The sequence below is a fragment of the Synchytrium microbalum genome (assembly GCF_006535985.1).
Source record: "Synchytrium microbalum strain JEL517 chromosome Unknown SmJEL517_scf0016, whole genome shotgun sequence".
In the NCBI taxonomy this organism is placed as follows: Eukaryota; Fungi; Chytridiomycota; class Chytridiomycetes; order Synchytriales; family Synchytriaceae; genus Synchytrium; species Synchytrium microbalum.
The window spans coordinates 363654-381427 of record NW_022158365.1 but is presented as its reverse complement, the minus strand read 5'-3'; the positions used below and the strand labels follow the sequence as shown (position 1 = coordinate 381427).

The following is a 17774-nucleotide window of genomic DNA, read 5'->3' as shown; positions in this document are numbered from 1 at the left end:
AGTGCCTCGACGTCGAATTCAACATTGTGAGTTCCTTCCATCAGCTAAAGCGAGGTTTCACTAATAAACACCATCTCAACCGTGTGTCTATGTGCTCCAGACAGAATACGGGTGACGTTGAGGGTCGCATAGCCATGGAGCCCATAATCAATTGCCAGATATTGGCATTCGATTGTAAGAACCAAAGTTCAGGCTCTCCAGATGAATTAGTTGCTGGATTATTATAGCGACATATGAATCCTTCAGTTGTCGTGGACGGGCTTTGAAGAGTAAGTGATTGAGGTTCGGAAGCACCTTTGGAATAACGTTCAACGTCGACGTCGACATCGATCGAGTTTGCTAATAGTATACATTGTCAGGGGAAGGTGCCCTCACCATCCAGTTGAAACGTTCAAAGAATCTGTCTGAGGATGTGACTGTTTTATATACTTCTCTGACTGAAGCTATATTCCAATCTTTGCAGGCGGGAGCCATCGAGCACAGTTCGACGATGCAATTCAGCACTTCCTCTGGCAATACAGGAATGTTTGGGTCAGCTACGATAGTTGGAAATGGAATAGTAGTCGACGACATGGGGTATATGGTGCCTATAGACGTGATCCATCAAATGTGAGCAAATGTGTGCAATGTCAAACGATTTTCTCTACGATTGGACAGATTTGGAGCAAGACAGGGGTACAGCGCGTCCATAGCCACTCACTCAACTCGTAATTGACTCAAGACAGCAAGCGACCGGTTACAAAAACGCTCCCAAAAATTGTTGACTGGTTCAAAGACAATGTATGCTCTCACATCCTAGGCAACTTACCTTAAGGGTATGGATCCTTCAGTACAGTCCAATAAGCGAAGGCTCAAAACCTCGTAATAGGGCGGATGTGGACCTTCAAGTATACGCTGGTTGCTTATTTCAAAACCCTGAGTTGTTTAAAATTTATGACGAACAGAAGATTTCAAGAACGGTCATAAACCACTAGTAACGCGTCACGACGCTATATTTACGTGATATATATTGACCTCAAAAATCTCCAAGTTCCTCACACAAGATTCAATTGCCACGCATCACGATTCTCTCCAAACTTTTTCTTCGCCACATAGAATCATGTCACTACCGAGAATAATATCCCAAGTCGTCTTCCTAGGAGCTCAGATACTGGGCAGAGCTTTCGTCGAAGCTTACAAACAGGCTGCAGCCAGTTAAGCCTCCTTCGTCTTAACCTTGAAAACTTTCCAGTGCCAAAAAAACCGTTGACACCGAATTTTTCTATAGATGCAGCAAAGAATGCAGCGACGAATGCAGCCTCTCGGTCCGCAGATGCTATAACTAGGACGACGGGGATGACGATAGAGGAGGCTGCTCAGATACTCAATGTGAAGCGAGAGGCAAATTTGGAAGAGGTTATGAAGGTTGGTCGTCTCATTTACTTAACAGCCCAAAGAAGCCGGAATCAAAGAGTTACTAACGTTTACTTGATAGAAATACGAACACCTATTCAAATCAAACGAGCCAAGTACAGGTGGATCGTTCTACATACAGTCCAAAGTGTTTAGAGCTAGAGAGAGGCTAGAAATGGAGTTTAAGGAAAGAGGAATACCGTTAGAAGAAGCTGCAGAAGCCAAACCACCACAGCCAACACCACCATCTCAGTAATTTTGTAGTAGTAATTAATCTAGACACACTCTGCCTCTTTCACATACACGTCTGGCAACTCTGTATAGACATTCTTCCAAAATATTTCGTTTGCATGTGAATCTTTCTTATTTCTTGACTGTTTTTATGACTTACAATTTGTACATTCAATGATTGATGGTGTATTTGGGGGGTGTTGCATCAGCAAAAAGAGGTTTGTGTTTGTGCTTTTTGTTCATATTTGTACAGCTTTTGTTGTTGGTTGGAGGTACTTGCTTGGAGTTGTATAGGACTACAGCTGTTGCTGGTTTTCACACATCTCACATATCGGAAGGTCATGATGGTTCTGAAAGGTACACGTTTTGCAAATCCATCCTGACGATGGTTTGCTGTTACCTGCATTACGAGAAGTGCTCTTGTAGTTGTTGCTACTAATACTACCACCAGCATTGCCTACAGTGCTCCTCTTGAATACAACGATGGGACCATCAGCACCCACCAGTATTTCATCACTTTGGCCTGATAATTGCTTAGCTGTTGGTTCCGGAGAAGCAACGCCCATAAGAACATCCTCACTACCACCACCACCACCATTAGTTACACCTGCGCTATTTACACTAGTACTAGCAACACCGCCAGTCAATAAACTCCCTAAATTGTTGAAGAGGTTGATTGGTGTTAACTTTTGCCATACTAAATCTTGAAAATATCAACGACGGCTTTTCTGAATACGAAAGCTTAACGAACCTTCAAACCCTCGTTCAAGCTTGCGACTACCATCTATAACAGCGAAAAAGAAAAAGAGTTAGTCCGTAAAACCAGCCACCTTAGCCAACCAAGACATGTCTCTAGCAAACCTGTATCAAGCTCATCTGCCATGCCATTCTCTTCAAATACTCTCAGGTCAAGAGTAGATCCAGGTAATATATCCAGTTCACCCATAGTCGCTTCATTCCTTGTCAACTCTGTCCCGTTGAAGAAGAGTCGTTGATATATAGGCACAATATCGAACTCCCGCATCAGCTGTGAGAAGACGGAGATAAGAATTGTTAACATGCAATAAATCGATGTATGTTTGTGCGGTTTTTCTTCGCTTTGCAATACAAGCCCGATACAACTCACCATAACTTTAAGATCTCGCACACTCGTACTCTTCTTGATCCTAACTGCAGTTGTATTCTTCTTTGTCAATCGTTTGCTAGCTCGAGTAGAACAATTTCCGTATGATGCCGATGCAGGTGGTGATTTACGTTTACGATTGTTTGATGACGAGGATGAGCCTGGTATAGTTCGACTTGACGTCTTGTATGAGATCTCTCCTCTCGCTGGGACGAATTCTTCATCTCGTTTTCCACCTCTACGTGTCGATGCCCGTGGTGGACTGGCAGCTTCATCTGCTGATGCTCCACCACCATTATCATCCTTGAGATCATCTTCTATTATGATGACTGGAGTATCTGTTGACGGGTTTCTGACGGGTTTGTCGTCTATTTTCTGTATGTATATTTGTGCCTCCTCGAAATCTCGTCGACTAACAGAAAAAGGGAGTCATTTTCATGCTCGAGGATTTTCTATGTTCTCTGGGAAAGCTTTCCCAGCTCGTAACTTACCGTTGATTCCAACACTCCTCACAAACTCCAAGTGTGGGAGATAGAAACTGACCTTGTTGCTCAAACAAGAAGATATCTGGTCCACCACCATACCTAAAACATGACGAGTTCAGGTCAAAAGCCCCTCCAACCAAAAAAAATCGAGCACATACCAGGCGTGAAGCTTTTTCCATTCGGATGGAGTGACCATAACCCATGCTTCACTACGTGCATCTTCTGCATTGTTGACATCATACATCAATCGACCATGAGGGCGACAAAGTAGAGAGTCGTTGACGATGGGCCCAGGTTGAGATATCCTACGAGGATCTTCCACAAAATGACGCCAAGTTTTGACAAAATCTGACATGAAGACATAGCGTGGTTGCATTTTGTTAGCCACTGCGCTTTCAGTCATCATTCGAGTACCCTGATTACCAACAACAAAGACAAAGATTTCACCTACCACCTTCGACAAGATGAACACCAATATCCTTTCCGAGATCTGGAATAGCTTTACGATTGGGATCAGCTAGCTTTTTCAATTGAGTCTAGAAAAAACAAGTACATGTGAGCAAGGTCCGAAAAGCTCCTTCCAAATGGTTTTCACCAAGCAAACAAAATCGCTGGATAGCCCATGGACATATTTAAACTCAAACCTACTTTCTGCTTCTCAGCTGTATCACGTTTATCACGAGTAGTCACTTCAAGTGCATGTAGCTCATTCATGCAGTATTCACATTCAATATCGGCTTCTTCCTTTGTTTGGAAATCAGGGAAGAGCTGTTGCAAATAATTAATTGCCTCTCTCGAAACAAGACGACGTCCTTTTTCCTCTACTGCTAGTCCTCCATGTTTACAAACAAAGGCTCCAATGTATTCGGGAGCATCAGGTGCGAGATGAGTGCCATCGGGGTTGGATTTTGGAAATTTCTTCTTCCAATCTAATAAGGGGTGAGCGAAATGTTAAGTGAGCGCGAGGTTCCGTACATAGAAAACGCAGAGAAGAGAAGAGTTCCATGTCCTCAGACACTCTGGGACACAAAATACATTGTTGGCATCTTACCAAAATACCAACGCTTGGACATCCAAAACCTGTCTCCATCACGAGCATCTATAACGTCTTTGATGTATGCAACATCGTCTTCATGTTTGGCAACTCCATTTCTCGCTAAAGCAGTGAAAAGTAATGAGATCCATTCAAGGGCGTAGCAAAAAAATACATGTAAAAGCTAAAAGCACTTACATCCAGCAATATCTTTGACACAATCCCAACATAACTCAAACGATGACAAGGCAGGTACAAACTGATGTCCGTAATCTTGAGACAGTTTGCGGAATGCCTCGGCACTAATCCTCTTCACCTTGGAGGTACATAGAGGGTGGAGTTTGCCATGTGTACAAATAACATCTGTATTATCAAACCTGCGTAACTGGACATTGGTAGGTTCAGATGATCTCATCACGTTAAGTTCAGAATCAACATTCATGGCGTCTGCATCGTTTTCTTTGGTAGCAGTATTATCATCATCTACAGTGATGACTTCAGGTGTCTTTTCACTGGTGCTGCCACCAACGCCATCCTTGTTGCTGTCATCGTCATCATCAGCATTCAAGTCTGATCTTAGCCACTCTTTGAGTGCTTCGACTTCGACAAAGTATGTTGGTTCCTATTAATTTTACAGTAAATATAAGGGACCCCAAAAAAACTCATAGCGGCACTCAAAACAAGTAACGACGAGCACTACAACTTACCATATGAGGCTGTACATGCCACGTGGCGCACACGTCTTCGACCATAGCCTTCTTGACTTCAAACTCTGATTTCAAATCTCCCTTCTTGGCTTCATATTCTCGCATGGTCGATTCGAATGCTACTTCATCAGCTTCGAGGTCTTGAAGTATTGATGCAGGTGGTTGTGGATTCACGTACTCTGGTTTCACATCTCGTGGACCAGCACGACGTACGTATGTCAATGTATACACATTCCTTAATTTGAAGAAGAATGTCCGTTAGGCACAGGGCCAAAAAAATTAGAAAGTTGGTAAAAGAAATGGCAAAACTCACTTTGATTTGAATGTAACTCCTTCCGGAGAAGTAGACTTTCCCTTTGTCTTCTTGCTCCCAGTATCATCCAGCTCAATGACACTTCCCGTAGTGACGTCAGCGGCCTTGACTACTTCGTCATCAAAGTCAAACCATTTCTTACGCTCTCCGTCAAATATCTTGGCCGTGTAATGGCCTTGATTGGCACTAGCGCCACGATGTAGCAGTATAGCCCGTAGATCGTAGACAGTATTGTCACGTTGGATACTGTTTGAGGGAGGAGAGACGAATTCCTGTAGGTCAATTGTATCACTAAACTCGACTCGAGTCTTGACTTTAAGTTTTTCGCCTTTCGCAACGTCATATACGAATCGGATCAAATGCATGTTCAGCACCTGTTGTTGAAATATACACTGAAACGTGAGAGTCTCCTCCGATAGGCGTGACGCATACAATGATTTGTTTGGCACACATACCTTAGGTAGCTTCCTCAAAACGAGAGAGCGAGTTGCGTCTCGCTTTCCATTACAAACTTTACAGAAGTATTGATTATTTCCAACCATGTCTTCACCATTAAGAAGACCTCCCAAACAGGTCGTCACATTGGCATTGTCCTGTTTCAAGGATGTAATAAGCTGTCGGACGACATAAACAAGAATGGAGGCCTTTCAAAGGTACATACCACTAACGGTATCTCAAGCTCATGAAATGGTGATGGCACACATGATGAAGTACCACACGATGAGCACTTTGTGACGTACTCATAAGTACCTTCAAACTAAAACAAAAGCGGCGAACGAAATGGTTACTCAATTATTCACCATCAAAACAAAAGACAGTCCTTTTCAAGATCAAACATTCCATTTACCTGGTCACGAATGAGACTCGAGATCTCTGGTTGAGACGAAAAACTCTCTTCCATTGAGCCAAGCAGCAGTTTTGAAAATCTATCGAAAAGAGTCCGCAGGTGAGCGAGAGATAAGAAGCTAGGGCGCTTACTGGAAAATAACTCACTCTTGAGCGTCTTGTTGTTCGCCACGATTCAGCCGCATACTCTCAACGAATAGCCTGGGAGTCAAGACTTTGCGTTTTCCTAATTGCATGGACGCAAAGGCAAACTGCAGTTGCTGGCAGATTGCGTCTTTTTCAGCACTTCCAGATAGTCCCTTCTTGAACATGTATACACCTTGTCGGAAAAAGGGGTTGTGAAACCATATCTAAGATGTGATGTTGTTGAGTTGATCTAGGCCAACTTGAATAGTTTGTAACAGAGTGTTCGAAGAACTTTACCTGTAATAAGGTGTTGAGATAGCAAGTTGCACCAAGATTCTATAGGCAGAGAAGCTTGAGAAATTGGGCCGAAATAACAGCCTGTTCCAGACTCTTGATTCACTCACGGTGAGACCAACAGGAAGAGCTGGATTACGTCGTTGATTAAGAAGCGTTCCTTCCATCAGTTCATGAGCTTCACAAAACTTGTCAAAGGCACCTAGAAATGATTGGTGGTGAGTAACTCCAACTAGGTTGTTACCAATCCATAAAAAAGCAATAATCTCGTACTTGGTTGCAACCAAAGATCCTGACCAAGATGATTACAGCAGTTTGGGTTATCTTTACATTTGTGGAAGGTACATTTTGACCCGACAGCAGCACCAGCAGCAGGCCCTTTTCCTTTCTTGTTGGCAGCCCCTTTAGCTTTTGAAGAAGTTTCCAGGGTAGAGATAATATCACCACCAGATGATTGAGCATTCTCAGCAGCGACTTGTTGCATCAGGTGAATCTTTTCCTGAAACTGGTTTGGACAATACGTGTTTAAATCATTGTCATCTAGACGATAGATTCGTCGTAGATCCGCCTCGTCAATTGGATCATTCACTAAAGAAAAGGGAGCGAGGTGTCAACATGTGCAATGTCCAAACATGTCGAATAAGCAATGAAGACAAGACATACAATGTTCCCATAATGGAGCTTCTTTTGAGCGAATAGAAGCAGGTATTCCAGTGGGAGTCTTTATAGTGCTTGGCAGAGCCTCTGCTTTGGGAAAGTAGGTTTCGATTGGATTGGTTTTCGCTGGTGGCAGAGCTGAGCGAGTCATCCTATCTTGTTTGTGGCGCAAAGCTAGCTAATTATATTGTATCCGAGCTATCCTATAAAGATGGTTTTATCGCCTGTAAGGCCGTTAAGGCGAAATTCATGTTTGTGAGGCTATTTGAAGTTGGGCGTTGATTTTGTAATGTCGATGAGAGATCAGTGCCTGACGAGCACCATCGTTTATTAAAAAGAAACGTCATTTGGCCCTCGGTAATGCGTCAAAATAGTAGATCATCGTGCCAAAAATTGAAAGGAGTGCTTCGCGGGGCCGCGGGGTGATATTGGCCGAGAATCACGTCGAAAACAAGGCTTTTGGAAGAAATCGCGAGCAGTTCCGTGACAAATTTTGCATTACAACAATAGAAACTCTGAAACTCTCTTGATTTTCTATTTATGGTAGATCAAGACCTCTGCCAGTTGGTACCTTCCAACTTGAAACAAGTGCCAAAGAGAGGCTCATCGCAAGACTTGTTTGATAATGAACGGAGAGCGTCAATTCAAGGACTCGCTTAGGACATTCAATAGCGGGAGTGGTCATGCTCCAACGGGCCAATCCTCTGCACCTTGGTACACGTCGTCCGCCTCAAGAACTGCACAAATCCGGGATGCAGAGCAAAGGCAAGGTTTATTGGGCGGCTTCCGTGATCGTCTCAATGGGCTCACTGGCGCCCAAGAAACAAGTGATGTCGACTGGTTTGGACTGTCATTGACTCAGGTACATTGTAAATGCTCTTTGTGATTAGACAAGGACGTCTTACACGAAGCAGAGGGAAAGAGAGAGAAGATATGGTTGCCGCCCATCTTTTATTGCAAACGGTCGTCCTTTTTGATGTCAGGGCTATGATAGTCACTGCTTTCAATAGTTTGAATACAGTGAACCCGACCACCAATGATTCTGTTCGCGTGTCCGCTTGAACTTTCAAATCATTCAAATCTCGACTCACAGTCTCATCCTTTAGCGTCTAGTCGGATTCGGTGTATGCTTACTCCTCGCTGCAATATGCTTCCTCTTGGCATTCTTTGTTGGACTGCCACTCATGGTCATATCACCATCAAAATTCGCAGTACCATATACATTTGGATCTATCTTAGCGATGGCCTCGTTTGCACTACTGAGAGGACCAGCCACTCATTTAAAAAACCTGTTTTCACGAGAACGTTTGCCTTTTACCGGATTGTATTTCGGTAGTATGGCATTGACGTTGTATTTCAGTATGGGATTACATTCTTATCTAGGTGAGAGCCATGTGAATGGGAGGGCGTGAATGGTTCCTACATGTTATGGACTTTATGGCAGAGACTTGAAGTATCTCACTCTTTTGTTTAGGCACCATCTTCACGGCTGTGATACAAATTATATGTCTATTATACTTCCTTGGCTCATATGTGCCAGGAGGAACTGCTGGTCTCACATTCCTAGGACGTAGCGCTACTAGTGCGATTTCCAGGGGAATGGTCTAGCTTGAAACCAGAGAGCGGCTTTAGCTGGTAGATTACACATTGCAAGGGTATAAAGAGATGCACGCTGCCCCTGATACGTTACCATATGAAGGATAGAAAGAATCTTTGCTGTACGAGTAGTTTGTAAATACACATTTAAAGTAACCATACTGAACGTATCACCGAGTAAGAACACAAAGACAAAATTTGTTGGATGTGATATACCAGCTCTTCTTGTTGCGGTTCGCCTATTAGTCCAATTCAGGGCGTGACACACCCTTTACAAACTTGGTATCACAATGTCGATAGAAAGCTCCACGACCGGCGAATAACGCGGCAGGCCACGTTGTATCCATGATGGCATGCATGGGAAGAGTTTCCGATGCAGTTTCGCACGGTGTGTTCGAAGGTAAGATGTGCAATATTCGTCGAATTCAAACAAAACAATTGACGTGGCGCATTCTTGTATAGCGGTGTAAGGAGGCCATACCAATAGAATGAATCAATGAAAACTAGCCTCATTGTTACTGTTGCTTGGGTTCCTGGATATTGGGGCCTTCGTTCGTGAAGCAATGTTCAATGTGGTATGCCCACGTTGTGGTTCAAGATGTACAAAATTTCGACCACATATTCAGTTTCGTGATACAAGGCATCTCAGAGATATCGTGACATCGTGACATCGGATATGGCGTTAGATGTTTCAGGTCGATCAACATATTTCACATTTCACTGACTGCAGACGTGATTTGGTGGTGGGCACAGCTCAACTCATGAGCTACTATCTCGTGGCAGCATGCACAATTATAGGAAGTCCATTTCCATGGTGATTTCGGTGGACGTGATCTATCACGAATTCAGGCTCGCCTTGCTAAATGTGATGCTGGTGATTCAACACGTCCAACTGAATCATTTAACATTGAATGGCAGGCTCTGATTCCATCTGTTGGTGAACTTGCTAGCGTGACTACACCACATATTTGTCATGCTTTTCTTCTTCTCTGTTGGCCGTTCCGTCTCGCTGATTTCCTCCATCCATTCAAACAATCTCCACATAGAACACTCAAAGCCCAGCTCGCTGTGAGGTACTTAGCATGGGTTTGCTTGATGGCCATGTATCCAAGATATACTGGCTCTCGTTCCAGCTTCTTTCAACCGTCACTTTTCGAGCCCAGTCATTCAGTGCATTTAACTCGCAGCACAACGTTTTCATCCTAATTAGATCTCAGAATGGAACGCTCTGTCTCTCCCTCTGATAACTTTCCCAGTCCATCGGCTCAAGTAAGTTGCCAAGCTGCTATCTACGCTCTTATTGTAGCTGTTGTGTTTGAATTCAAAGTTGCTTGTGAGAAAAAGTGACAAACGCCGCAGGAGTTGAAAAGAAACTAGCAAGCAAAAGCAATCTAGTCACTTTAATACTGAATCTTCGTATAATTTCAACGGAAACTTCGCTTTCAAGTCTGCTATATTTGGCTAGCATGATCGTCCTTCTTCAATTTGGGATGTTCCTCTACTCGCTCATCAAACTCCACCAGCTGCACCACTAAACTTGGCTCGAACTGGAACACCTACTCCGTCTCCCTCGTTGCCCTCTTCAAACAGTCCAGCACTTGTTTCGACCGTCAGTGCCACTGCTCCTCCTCCGTCCCCGACTCCAACTCCAATTACTGCCGCATAAGTTGATACCGTCGCTGCTGACGACAATCTGAACGCGAGCTCAGAAGATTTGTGTCCTCTCTCTTTCTTGGTTGTGGTTTCATATCGCAGTTCAATGCACATTTTGATCACCACCGACATTTTACTAACGCTACTTTTCACATTCTCTCAGAACGGCAAACACAGAGAATCGTACGAGGATTGGGCTGCCCGGTACGCTGCAGAAATAGCTGTCCAACTTGCGAAGATCTGGCAGAGTCGTCGTTTGCGATTGGAGGCTGATGCCAAGAAAGCTGGCCTGGAACCAGATGTAAATGCTGCTGTAAGTATTGGTTGCTTATCATGCTGTTTGCTTCCTACTACAATCAATGGTTTAATGATTAGTACGTTAATCAACTGTGTTGATGTTCTTCAAGATGCTACCTTCTCGCCAAAACCCACAAGATCCTAAAGCTGCCAAAGTAACTGGTGTACCGAATGCTTCCGGTGGTTGTAGCGTGTCTGGAGTTGATTCTGCTGCAACAAAGGCAAGCGGCAAAAGGATGAAGTGTGTCGGAGTTAGTATATGATGGATGTTGCTTTTCTTCTTCCTCAAATGCCACCCATAAGGTCGTGCCTTCCTAGCAGAGAGATCTTTTCGCGAACTCGAGCAGGGAAAGGGTCCCCTCTGGGTGGTAGAGAGCACTTTAATAAATAGACTTGATCCATTTCCCTTAAAGTTCAAAGAGGTGCAGATCGAGGGATGGGAGTTCCGTTGACGTCTGTTGAGCTTGCTGTCCCACGGTGACATGCACTTGCCTGGTGACTGTCACAACTTGTTTGCTTGCTGTTGCAAGTGCTAATTTGAGTCAGAAAGAAAGCAAAAAAAATCTATTCGTTTGCAGAGGTATCTGTACCGTTACTAACTCATCTCATTGCCACTTGGTAAGGATTCTTCCTCAACCCAAAAGCGAAAACGCCATGGGCTTCGTGTTCAGCACCAACAACCTTATCAACAAACTCATCAACAAACTCAGTCTTGTAACGTTGGAGATGGAGACGCTGTAGTTCAACCAGTCCAAGTTGGTGGAAACTGCAACTTTATGTCTGTTTGTGGGAAAACGGTGCGCAACCATAAAGGTCGTGGGCGTGGTAAGCAATTTTGTGTACGCACTGCTAGCTTCTACCTTGTATTCACTTTTCCTCTTATAGGCCCGTGGAAGAAGAGAGCTCGCCTCGCTCTTGCTAAGTTTATGCTCTCCAGTACTGGTCCTGCTCTTGGTAATAGTAACATTTATCTCTTGTGAAACCGCTTGATCAAAAACATTTCCTTTTTTAACTGTACTGAACCATTTCCCATTCACCTCTTGTTAGATTCCGATCTGCTCTTGTGTAAGAAATCTTTGGGATCGCAATCCGTCCAAATCGGTGCGGGCGTAGCCTATGTCACTATGCGAGCAATAAAGGCCTACCTTCTACGCCATGCCGCTATCGTATCATATCACTGGGTTACGTCAGGCTGGTATGGATGAGATTGTGAAACGAACGTGTTGCTTCTGAAGCCATGCAGGACGGCTGGGACCTCGCAGCAATAATAAAGCTTATGACTGCTGCTGTTGGACACAGGTAAGTCATACATACTTGGCCATGACTCATCAAAGCAAAACACTAGCAGCCAACTTGGAACTCTTTTTCTGTAGTATATTGCCTCTTGTTGGTGCTAACCGATTGAGTCCCTTGACAGTATTGCAGCCTCTAATATATTCAAGAATAACAAACGATCATGTGGATCAAGACTTCCGTGATCTTAAGATCCTTACCATGGCCGATTATGTCTTTCGAATGATCCGTATGCTATATTTTGGATTGACAACTGTTTTGACGCGCTGTTGAATGTCAGCACTGACTTAATTTTTTTCTTCATCCAGACCCTGTCATTATGGGGCAGTTGCAGGCCGAGCTTACGGCTATTGTTGGTGACGTGACACTTTCATATGCTGGGGTATTTGGTGATGATGGTCAAGGGGCTGGCAATGGAGGTGGAGGACGTGAAGACGATGATGATGAAGAAGAAGAAGACGGTCAAGAAGCCTCATCCATCTTACCATGCCATGATCATGTAAGGATTGTACCATTTGCACAGTAGCCTTCTCATATATAATTTGGGTGCTCCTCGCTCTCTTCCTGTAAAACACACTCTCCGTTCTGCGAACATTTGCGACGTGTTTTAAGTTGAGTCAAAACCAACTAGGTATATATTTATAACATAAGTATGCGACATAATAATTCTGCATCGTTTTTAATTGGTGTATGTGTGTGGTTGTGATTGTGACTTATTACTTGGCAGGAGCAGGAGCTATTACTGCAGGAGCAGTGACGGAGACTCTAAAGCTCGAAGCACAATCTTCATAACCAGCACCAAGTCCCAATCCTGTGAAAAGAGCGACTGGCCACCCTCGACCTGTAATGTTTAATTGAGTGTATAAGTCATTTGATATTTGATTGAAGTCAATGTATTTGTCTTTCTCTGCTTGAATCCAAGATGAATTTGCCAAAGAGAGCTTTGATGTGTTGGTGGGTGAAAGTGCTGGTCGCACTCCATCAACCAGTTTCAATTTGACGTCAAAGTTCCGTCTGAAAAAGGAAAGCTTTACAAGTATCCCAGCGATTCAACCAGTGTAGGTATTCAACGATTGCAAGACGCTCATCATCTCCTGAGATGCAAATCCAAACACCAAATGTGATGTTGAGCACGTACGTTTGAAAAGCACAAACGACACCACAATTCCAGCAGCCCCCATCGTTGCCCCCTGTGATAAAGACCGAATATAGACTCCTTTAGTATCGTTCGTTTGAGATGCAGCCGAAAGATTCAAGCTCTCGTTTGAAAGGGCTTTTTTACCAAGCTCGTAATACGAACATACCTTTATGAACGTGTTTGACAAGCATCTATCCCACTTCCTATTGAGTTCCTCCTCCGACGAGCTCATTTTGCGCTTCTTGATTGAGCGTCTCTTGTCACAAGTCGATATTCGTTTGTTAAAAACCAAGACTTGCGTGCCACAACCAACTAGACATACATAAACAGTACTTAATATGATGCGAGGAACCAACGGGTCTCGTGACTCGATATCACTACTACTGCCGACATCCTCAAATCCACGCTCGCCCTCAACGTCAACTCCTCCCAACTCCAGGAGGGCAAACAGGGCAAATCCAATTAATTTCTTTAGGAGGATGAAGAGTTTCCCGGCCATGGATTTTGAATTCGCATTGTGGCAGATGCTCTATCTGTGTATATCGCCAAGAAGAGTGTAAGTGCACTGACACATTGTTGATGTGATTTGAAGCATTTTTGATGTTTGTTCGATTCATTCAAGTCGTGTCATGTAATCTAACTTTATCTCTCTCATAGATATCGGAATATATATTATCATAAACGTAAGCTTGCTGTTGGGTTTACTTCAGAACAGACGTTACTTTGTGTTTGGACTTGAAACAACACACACTACACACTCCCTTAGAAACCAAAAACCAATGGGCTCGAGACGATCCTGCATTCCTTGTCCTGTTATCGCTATGTCTAGCCAGTAAGCAAAGTGAAGTTGTCAAACACAAACGAAAGACAACCAGCTAACCCACCTATAATCTATGTAGTCACCTCAATCGCTTACGGAATCGCATATTCACAAGGCTTTGTAGGCACATTACAACTCATGCTGTACATGATATTCGTGGATTTTGTTGTTGTTGGACTGGTGGTGGCCACTTTACTATGGTATTCGATAACTTCTAAATCATTTTTTGCTCTTTGCAACACTCACACCCTCTCTTTTGTACAGGGCCTTCTCAAATCGCTTCCTCATTCAACACCACATGCACTCAGTAGAGCAATCGGTGGAATGGGCATACGCTTTCGACGTGCATTGTAATTCATTCTTCCCAATGTTTCTCATGACATATGTCCTGCAATTCTTCTTTATACCCATTGTGAAACAGCAACGGTGGATTTGTCTGTTTCTGGGTAATACGATATATCTGGCTGCTGCTTCCTATTATATCTTTATTACCTTCTTGGTAAGACTTTCTCTTCAAGTCCTCCGTTCGCACTGTGCTAACATTTGATTTTTGGATGTAGGGATACAATGGTGTGTCGTTTGGTTCTGTTTTCCATGCACGCTTACTGAATCTAACACTACTTGACAAATCATAGCACTTCCATTCCTGAAAAACACAACGATATTTCTGGCGCCAATAGGGCTGCTACTGATTATGTACATCATCTCGCTATTTGCTTCCTTCAACATATCCAGCTTCATTCTAACGTTGTACTTTTCATGAATGAAACCCACACTGTATCTATTACGCTTGTGGTGTGATGCTATTTACATTTAGGAGATTATATGCGACTTGCGATTCTTCACCAATAAGCTTTTCTCCTAGAGTATAGAATGTACAGTTAGCGAATGTATCTCAACAAAGCTCCAACCAGACTGTGCACTTGCCTAATCCTATCAAGCACCCTCTTTTTAGAGTTCGTCGACAGACCAACCCACCAGCGATCCATCTGGCCGACCAGATACTGTCTCCTATCATCAGGCACCCTGACAATCCTCATAATCATTGCCGGATATGTATTAAATTCAGTCGCAAGTGTCTTGACAGTCCATAAATCTGGATCTGAATTCCTCAGTTCGGCGATTCTGGTGATTTGGGCGGGTGTTAGCCGTGGGTATGATGGTTCTTTGCGTATGGGCGGTGGGAGATGCGTTGCTGCTATTGGATTTAAAGTCGGGCTGGTGGTGGATGGATGTGCTTTGTTGGGGTTTCGGTAGATGAGCGTGCTGCCATCGTCTAGTGTGAGGCGTGGAGTGGATGCCGGCACCTTCCATGTATAGAATGTGCGGATGCTGTGTAGGAGTGGGCGAATGTTGGGCCTTGTTATGAGATGCATCCCCTTTTTTCGTATGTGTGTTTTTTTGAAGCTAAAGGAGAGCTTTACGACTTTTGTAACAAGGACTGACGCGTAGAGGCAAGAGCATTTCAAAAACACGTACGCAGCTACAACACCTATAAGTTACTGGACTTCTGACTATATTTACACGAGAGTAAAAAATAATTGAAGTAAAGACTGCCCATGATCCTTACAAGAAGAACCTCCTTCGACTTGTTGCCATCTTGGGCTAGATAATTCAACAATGTCATATCAGTAAACGTACCATCTCGCAAGACAAAGTGCACAATACTCACCTTGAAAATCCACTCATAATCACCAAATTTGGTATCAAAAGTCCCCTTTTGCAACCATTGCAGCTTGAGTGTAAACCTAGGTCCGACTTCTTGCAAGTCTACACGTTTTCCTTCTTGGAAAATGTACCTTTTGGATGAAAAGATGGGGTTGAGAATGTACTGTCTTTCGCGTAACAGAAACAAAAAAAGACACTACAGATCTCCTTGTGCACACCTGTGGCGACGAAAGAAGATGAAATCACGTTGATTATGAAACGTGGCCACTTGTCGATATTGGAATTCAGGAACTTGTGGGAAGAGAGCGGCAAACATACGACCGGCAGTGTGACCCAATCGCGTTGAAAAGTTGTTCAGTATCAGTTCTGGGTTGTGGGCTGCTACTCGACCGTGGCCCTGCAAAAAAAGGATATGTCAGAGCGTACGAATTAGAACGTTGGTCCTTATGAGCTACTTGAGAATTCAATTTATACTTACCGAAATGTCTTTGTTGAGCTTGATGCTTGATAATTTAAAGTAGGCTGTTGGTCCATCAGGTAAATGTATCAGCATTAGACCATCTGTATAGTGACGAGAGCGATCAGTTTCCCACAGCACAAAAAAATCGACCAGGTATTCTCACAAATAAGCAAAAGCTCTTACTAGGTATCTTGTTATCTTCATGAACAACAATAATATCCGTAAACTCTCGTTCTCTAGCAACCTCAACGACCTTCTTCAAATCAAACTGTGGCAGCCTCTTGACGAATTGCGCATCGGGGAAGATTGTTATGATTTCATTGACGAATTCGTAAATGTCCTAAAACGGTGCAAAAAAAGGAGTCAAATGGATTCCTCCTATACACTTCGGTGTCTGAAGTTGAACTCCACAAAAGACACAGTTCAGTAACAAACATACAGCGGTCGCTCTCTTATTTGTAGTAACCATGATCTTTGGCCGAGCTCCATTAAAGTATCCAGCTAGCTCATCTGTCTCCTCTTCTTGCAAAACCTGTAAAAGTTCACAAATAACAAGTTTTTTTTTCGTCAGCGTCCTGTTTGATCTCTTTCAAAAAACCACTCAATACAGTCAAATAAGGCACTATACCTCTTCATCATCACCAACAATAGTCTCATCAAACTCTCTAGTGTTCTCTAATGTCTTTGGTACATTGGTAGCTAGACGTTCTTGTTTCAGTTCTGGATGTTCGGATTCTTGCTTTCGGGTTGCGAGTCTCTTTTTCAGTTTGAGACGAGCCTTTTCTGTTTTTAGACGGTGGTAGAGCTCCTCTCGTTTCTGCTTGTTCCTTATTAGCGACAGATCTTCCACGGACGACATCTTGATGTTACTGTGTGTTTTTTGTGGGAAAGATGGAAGCTTAGGCAGTTTGAAGGGCTGATCGCGAAGCTCGCATGAAGAAATCGGTAACGTAAGCTGTCGATGTTATGAATGTCGAAACCATGGCGATGCAAAAAAAGACTGGACATCTCCTGTGACGATGCTTCAAATGTGGGAAATGTTTCTCAAACAACATACACGTAAATCTACCAAACCTGACCAAACTACATACCAAAATTCGACCAAACTACCATGCACATACCAAACTACCAACACGTAGCGTACAATGTGTTTGACACACTTTTCATTCAGTTCGATTACTATACTCGCGGACCCAGGTACAGAGGAATGGCATAATATTCGTCTCTACTGCCAACTCTGCCTGTAGTAGGGTCCAGTCCAGTTTTGCCAAGAGAGATGATGTGAGTTTCTTGACAAATGCGAAGGAAGGGCTCCACGACAATTAAACTATGCTGGCGCTTGACATACAAAGCTCCTTCGATTCTCTTTCTCATGTCAGTGCCGCGAAGTCCTTCATTGAGATCTCGTCCAGTACCACGACCTGTTGTCATAACAGTGAAAAACTAATTTAACATACGCCTGCCTATCAAATTTGTGAAAGACAATTGATCCTTCTATCAAAGGCCATTCCTGTGGTACCACCACCAAGTACTCCAGCGCTTGGGAGCGTAAAGCGTTTCAAGCGTCCCCATTGTCTTCGTCTACCTATGAACGATCAATGGAAATCAGTTAAGAGATTGGAGTCGCATAGAAACTCCTGTA

General features: G+C 43.5%; 5 protein-coding genes across 5 annotated transcripts; 3 read left to right on the top strand and 2 right to left on the bottom strand.

Annotated features, from left to right (window-relative positions):
* Window positions 1-1099: 1099 nt before the first annotated feature.
* On the top strand, window positions 1100-1648 carry SmJEL517_g03248 (uncharacterized protein; the record flags this gene model as incomplete). Its single annotated transcript, XM_031169176.1, has 3 exons — window positions 1100-1193; window positions 1268-1404; window positions 1475-1648. The coding sequence occupies 3 exons, from the start codon at window positions 1100-1102 to the stop codon at window positions 1646-1648; spliced, it is 405 nt and encodes a 134-aa protein (XP_031024851.1).
* Window positions 1649-1919: 271 nt separating this feature from the next.
* Window positions 1920-7358, bottom strand: SmJEL517_g03247 (uncharacterized protein; the record flags this gene model as incomplete). Its single annotated transcript, XM_031169175.1, has 20 exons — window positions 1920-2278; window positions 2375-2407; window positions 2485-2650; window positions 2750-3158; window positions 3238-3330; window positions 3390-3579; window positions 3683-3767; window positions 3880-4160; window positions 4283-4387; window positions 4463-4886; window positions 4972-5206; window positions 5285-5658; window positions 5740-5877; window positions 5946-6041; window positions 6132-6210; window positions 6278-6480; window positions 6554-6592; window positions 6661-6752; window positions 6824-7138; window positions 7214-7358. 20 exons carry the CDS (start codon window positions 7356-7358, stop codon window positions 1920-1922), a joined length of 3861 nt encoding a protein of 1286 aa, XP_031024850.1.
* A 474-nt stretch (window positions 7359-7832) lies between these two features.
* Window positions 7833-8815, top strand: SmJEL517_g03246 (uncharacterized protein; the record flags this gene model as incomplete). Its single annotated transcript, XM_031169174.1, has 3 exons — window positions 7833-8069; window positions 8314-8590; window positions 8682-8815. 3 exons carry the CDS (start codon window positions 7833-7835, stop codon window positions 8813-8815), a joined length of 648 nt encoding a protein of 215 aa, XP_031024849.1.
* A 4893-nt stretch (window positions 8816-13708) lies between these two features.
* Window positions 13709-14767, top strand: SmJEL517_g03245 (uncharacterized protein; the record flags this gene model as incomplete). Its single annotated transcript, XM_031169173.1, has 7 exons — window positions 13709-13740; window positions 13842-13867; window positions 13951-14016; window positions 14084-14204; window positions 14269-14503; window positions 14565-14574; window positions 14640-14767. The coding sequence occupies 7 exons, from the start codon at window positions 13709-13711 to the stop codon at window positions 14765-14767; spliced, it is 618 nt and encodes a 205-aa protein (XP_031024848.1).
* Window positions 14768-14788: 21 nt separating this feature from the next.
* SmJEL517_g03244 (uncharacterized protein) lies at window positions 14789-16991 on the bottom strand (the record flags this gene model as incomplete). The annotated part of the gene is made up of 9 exons (XM_031169172.1): window positions 14789-14865; window positions 14975-15336; window positions 15575-15609; window positions 15677-15803; window positions 15891-16069; window positions 16151-16233; window positions 16316-16472; window positions 16572-16664; window positions 16761-16991. 9 exons carry the CDS (start codon window positions 16989-16991, stop codon window positions 14789-14791), a joined length of 1344 nt encoding a protein of 447 aa, XP_031024847.1.
* Window positions 16992-17774: the final 783 nt, after the last annotated feature.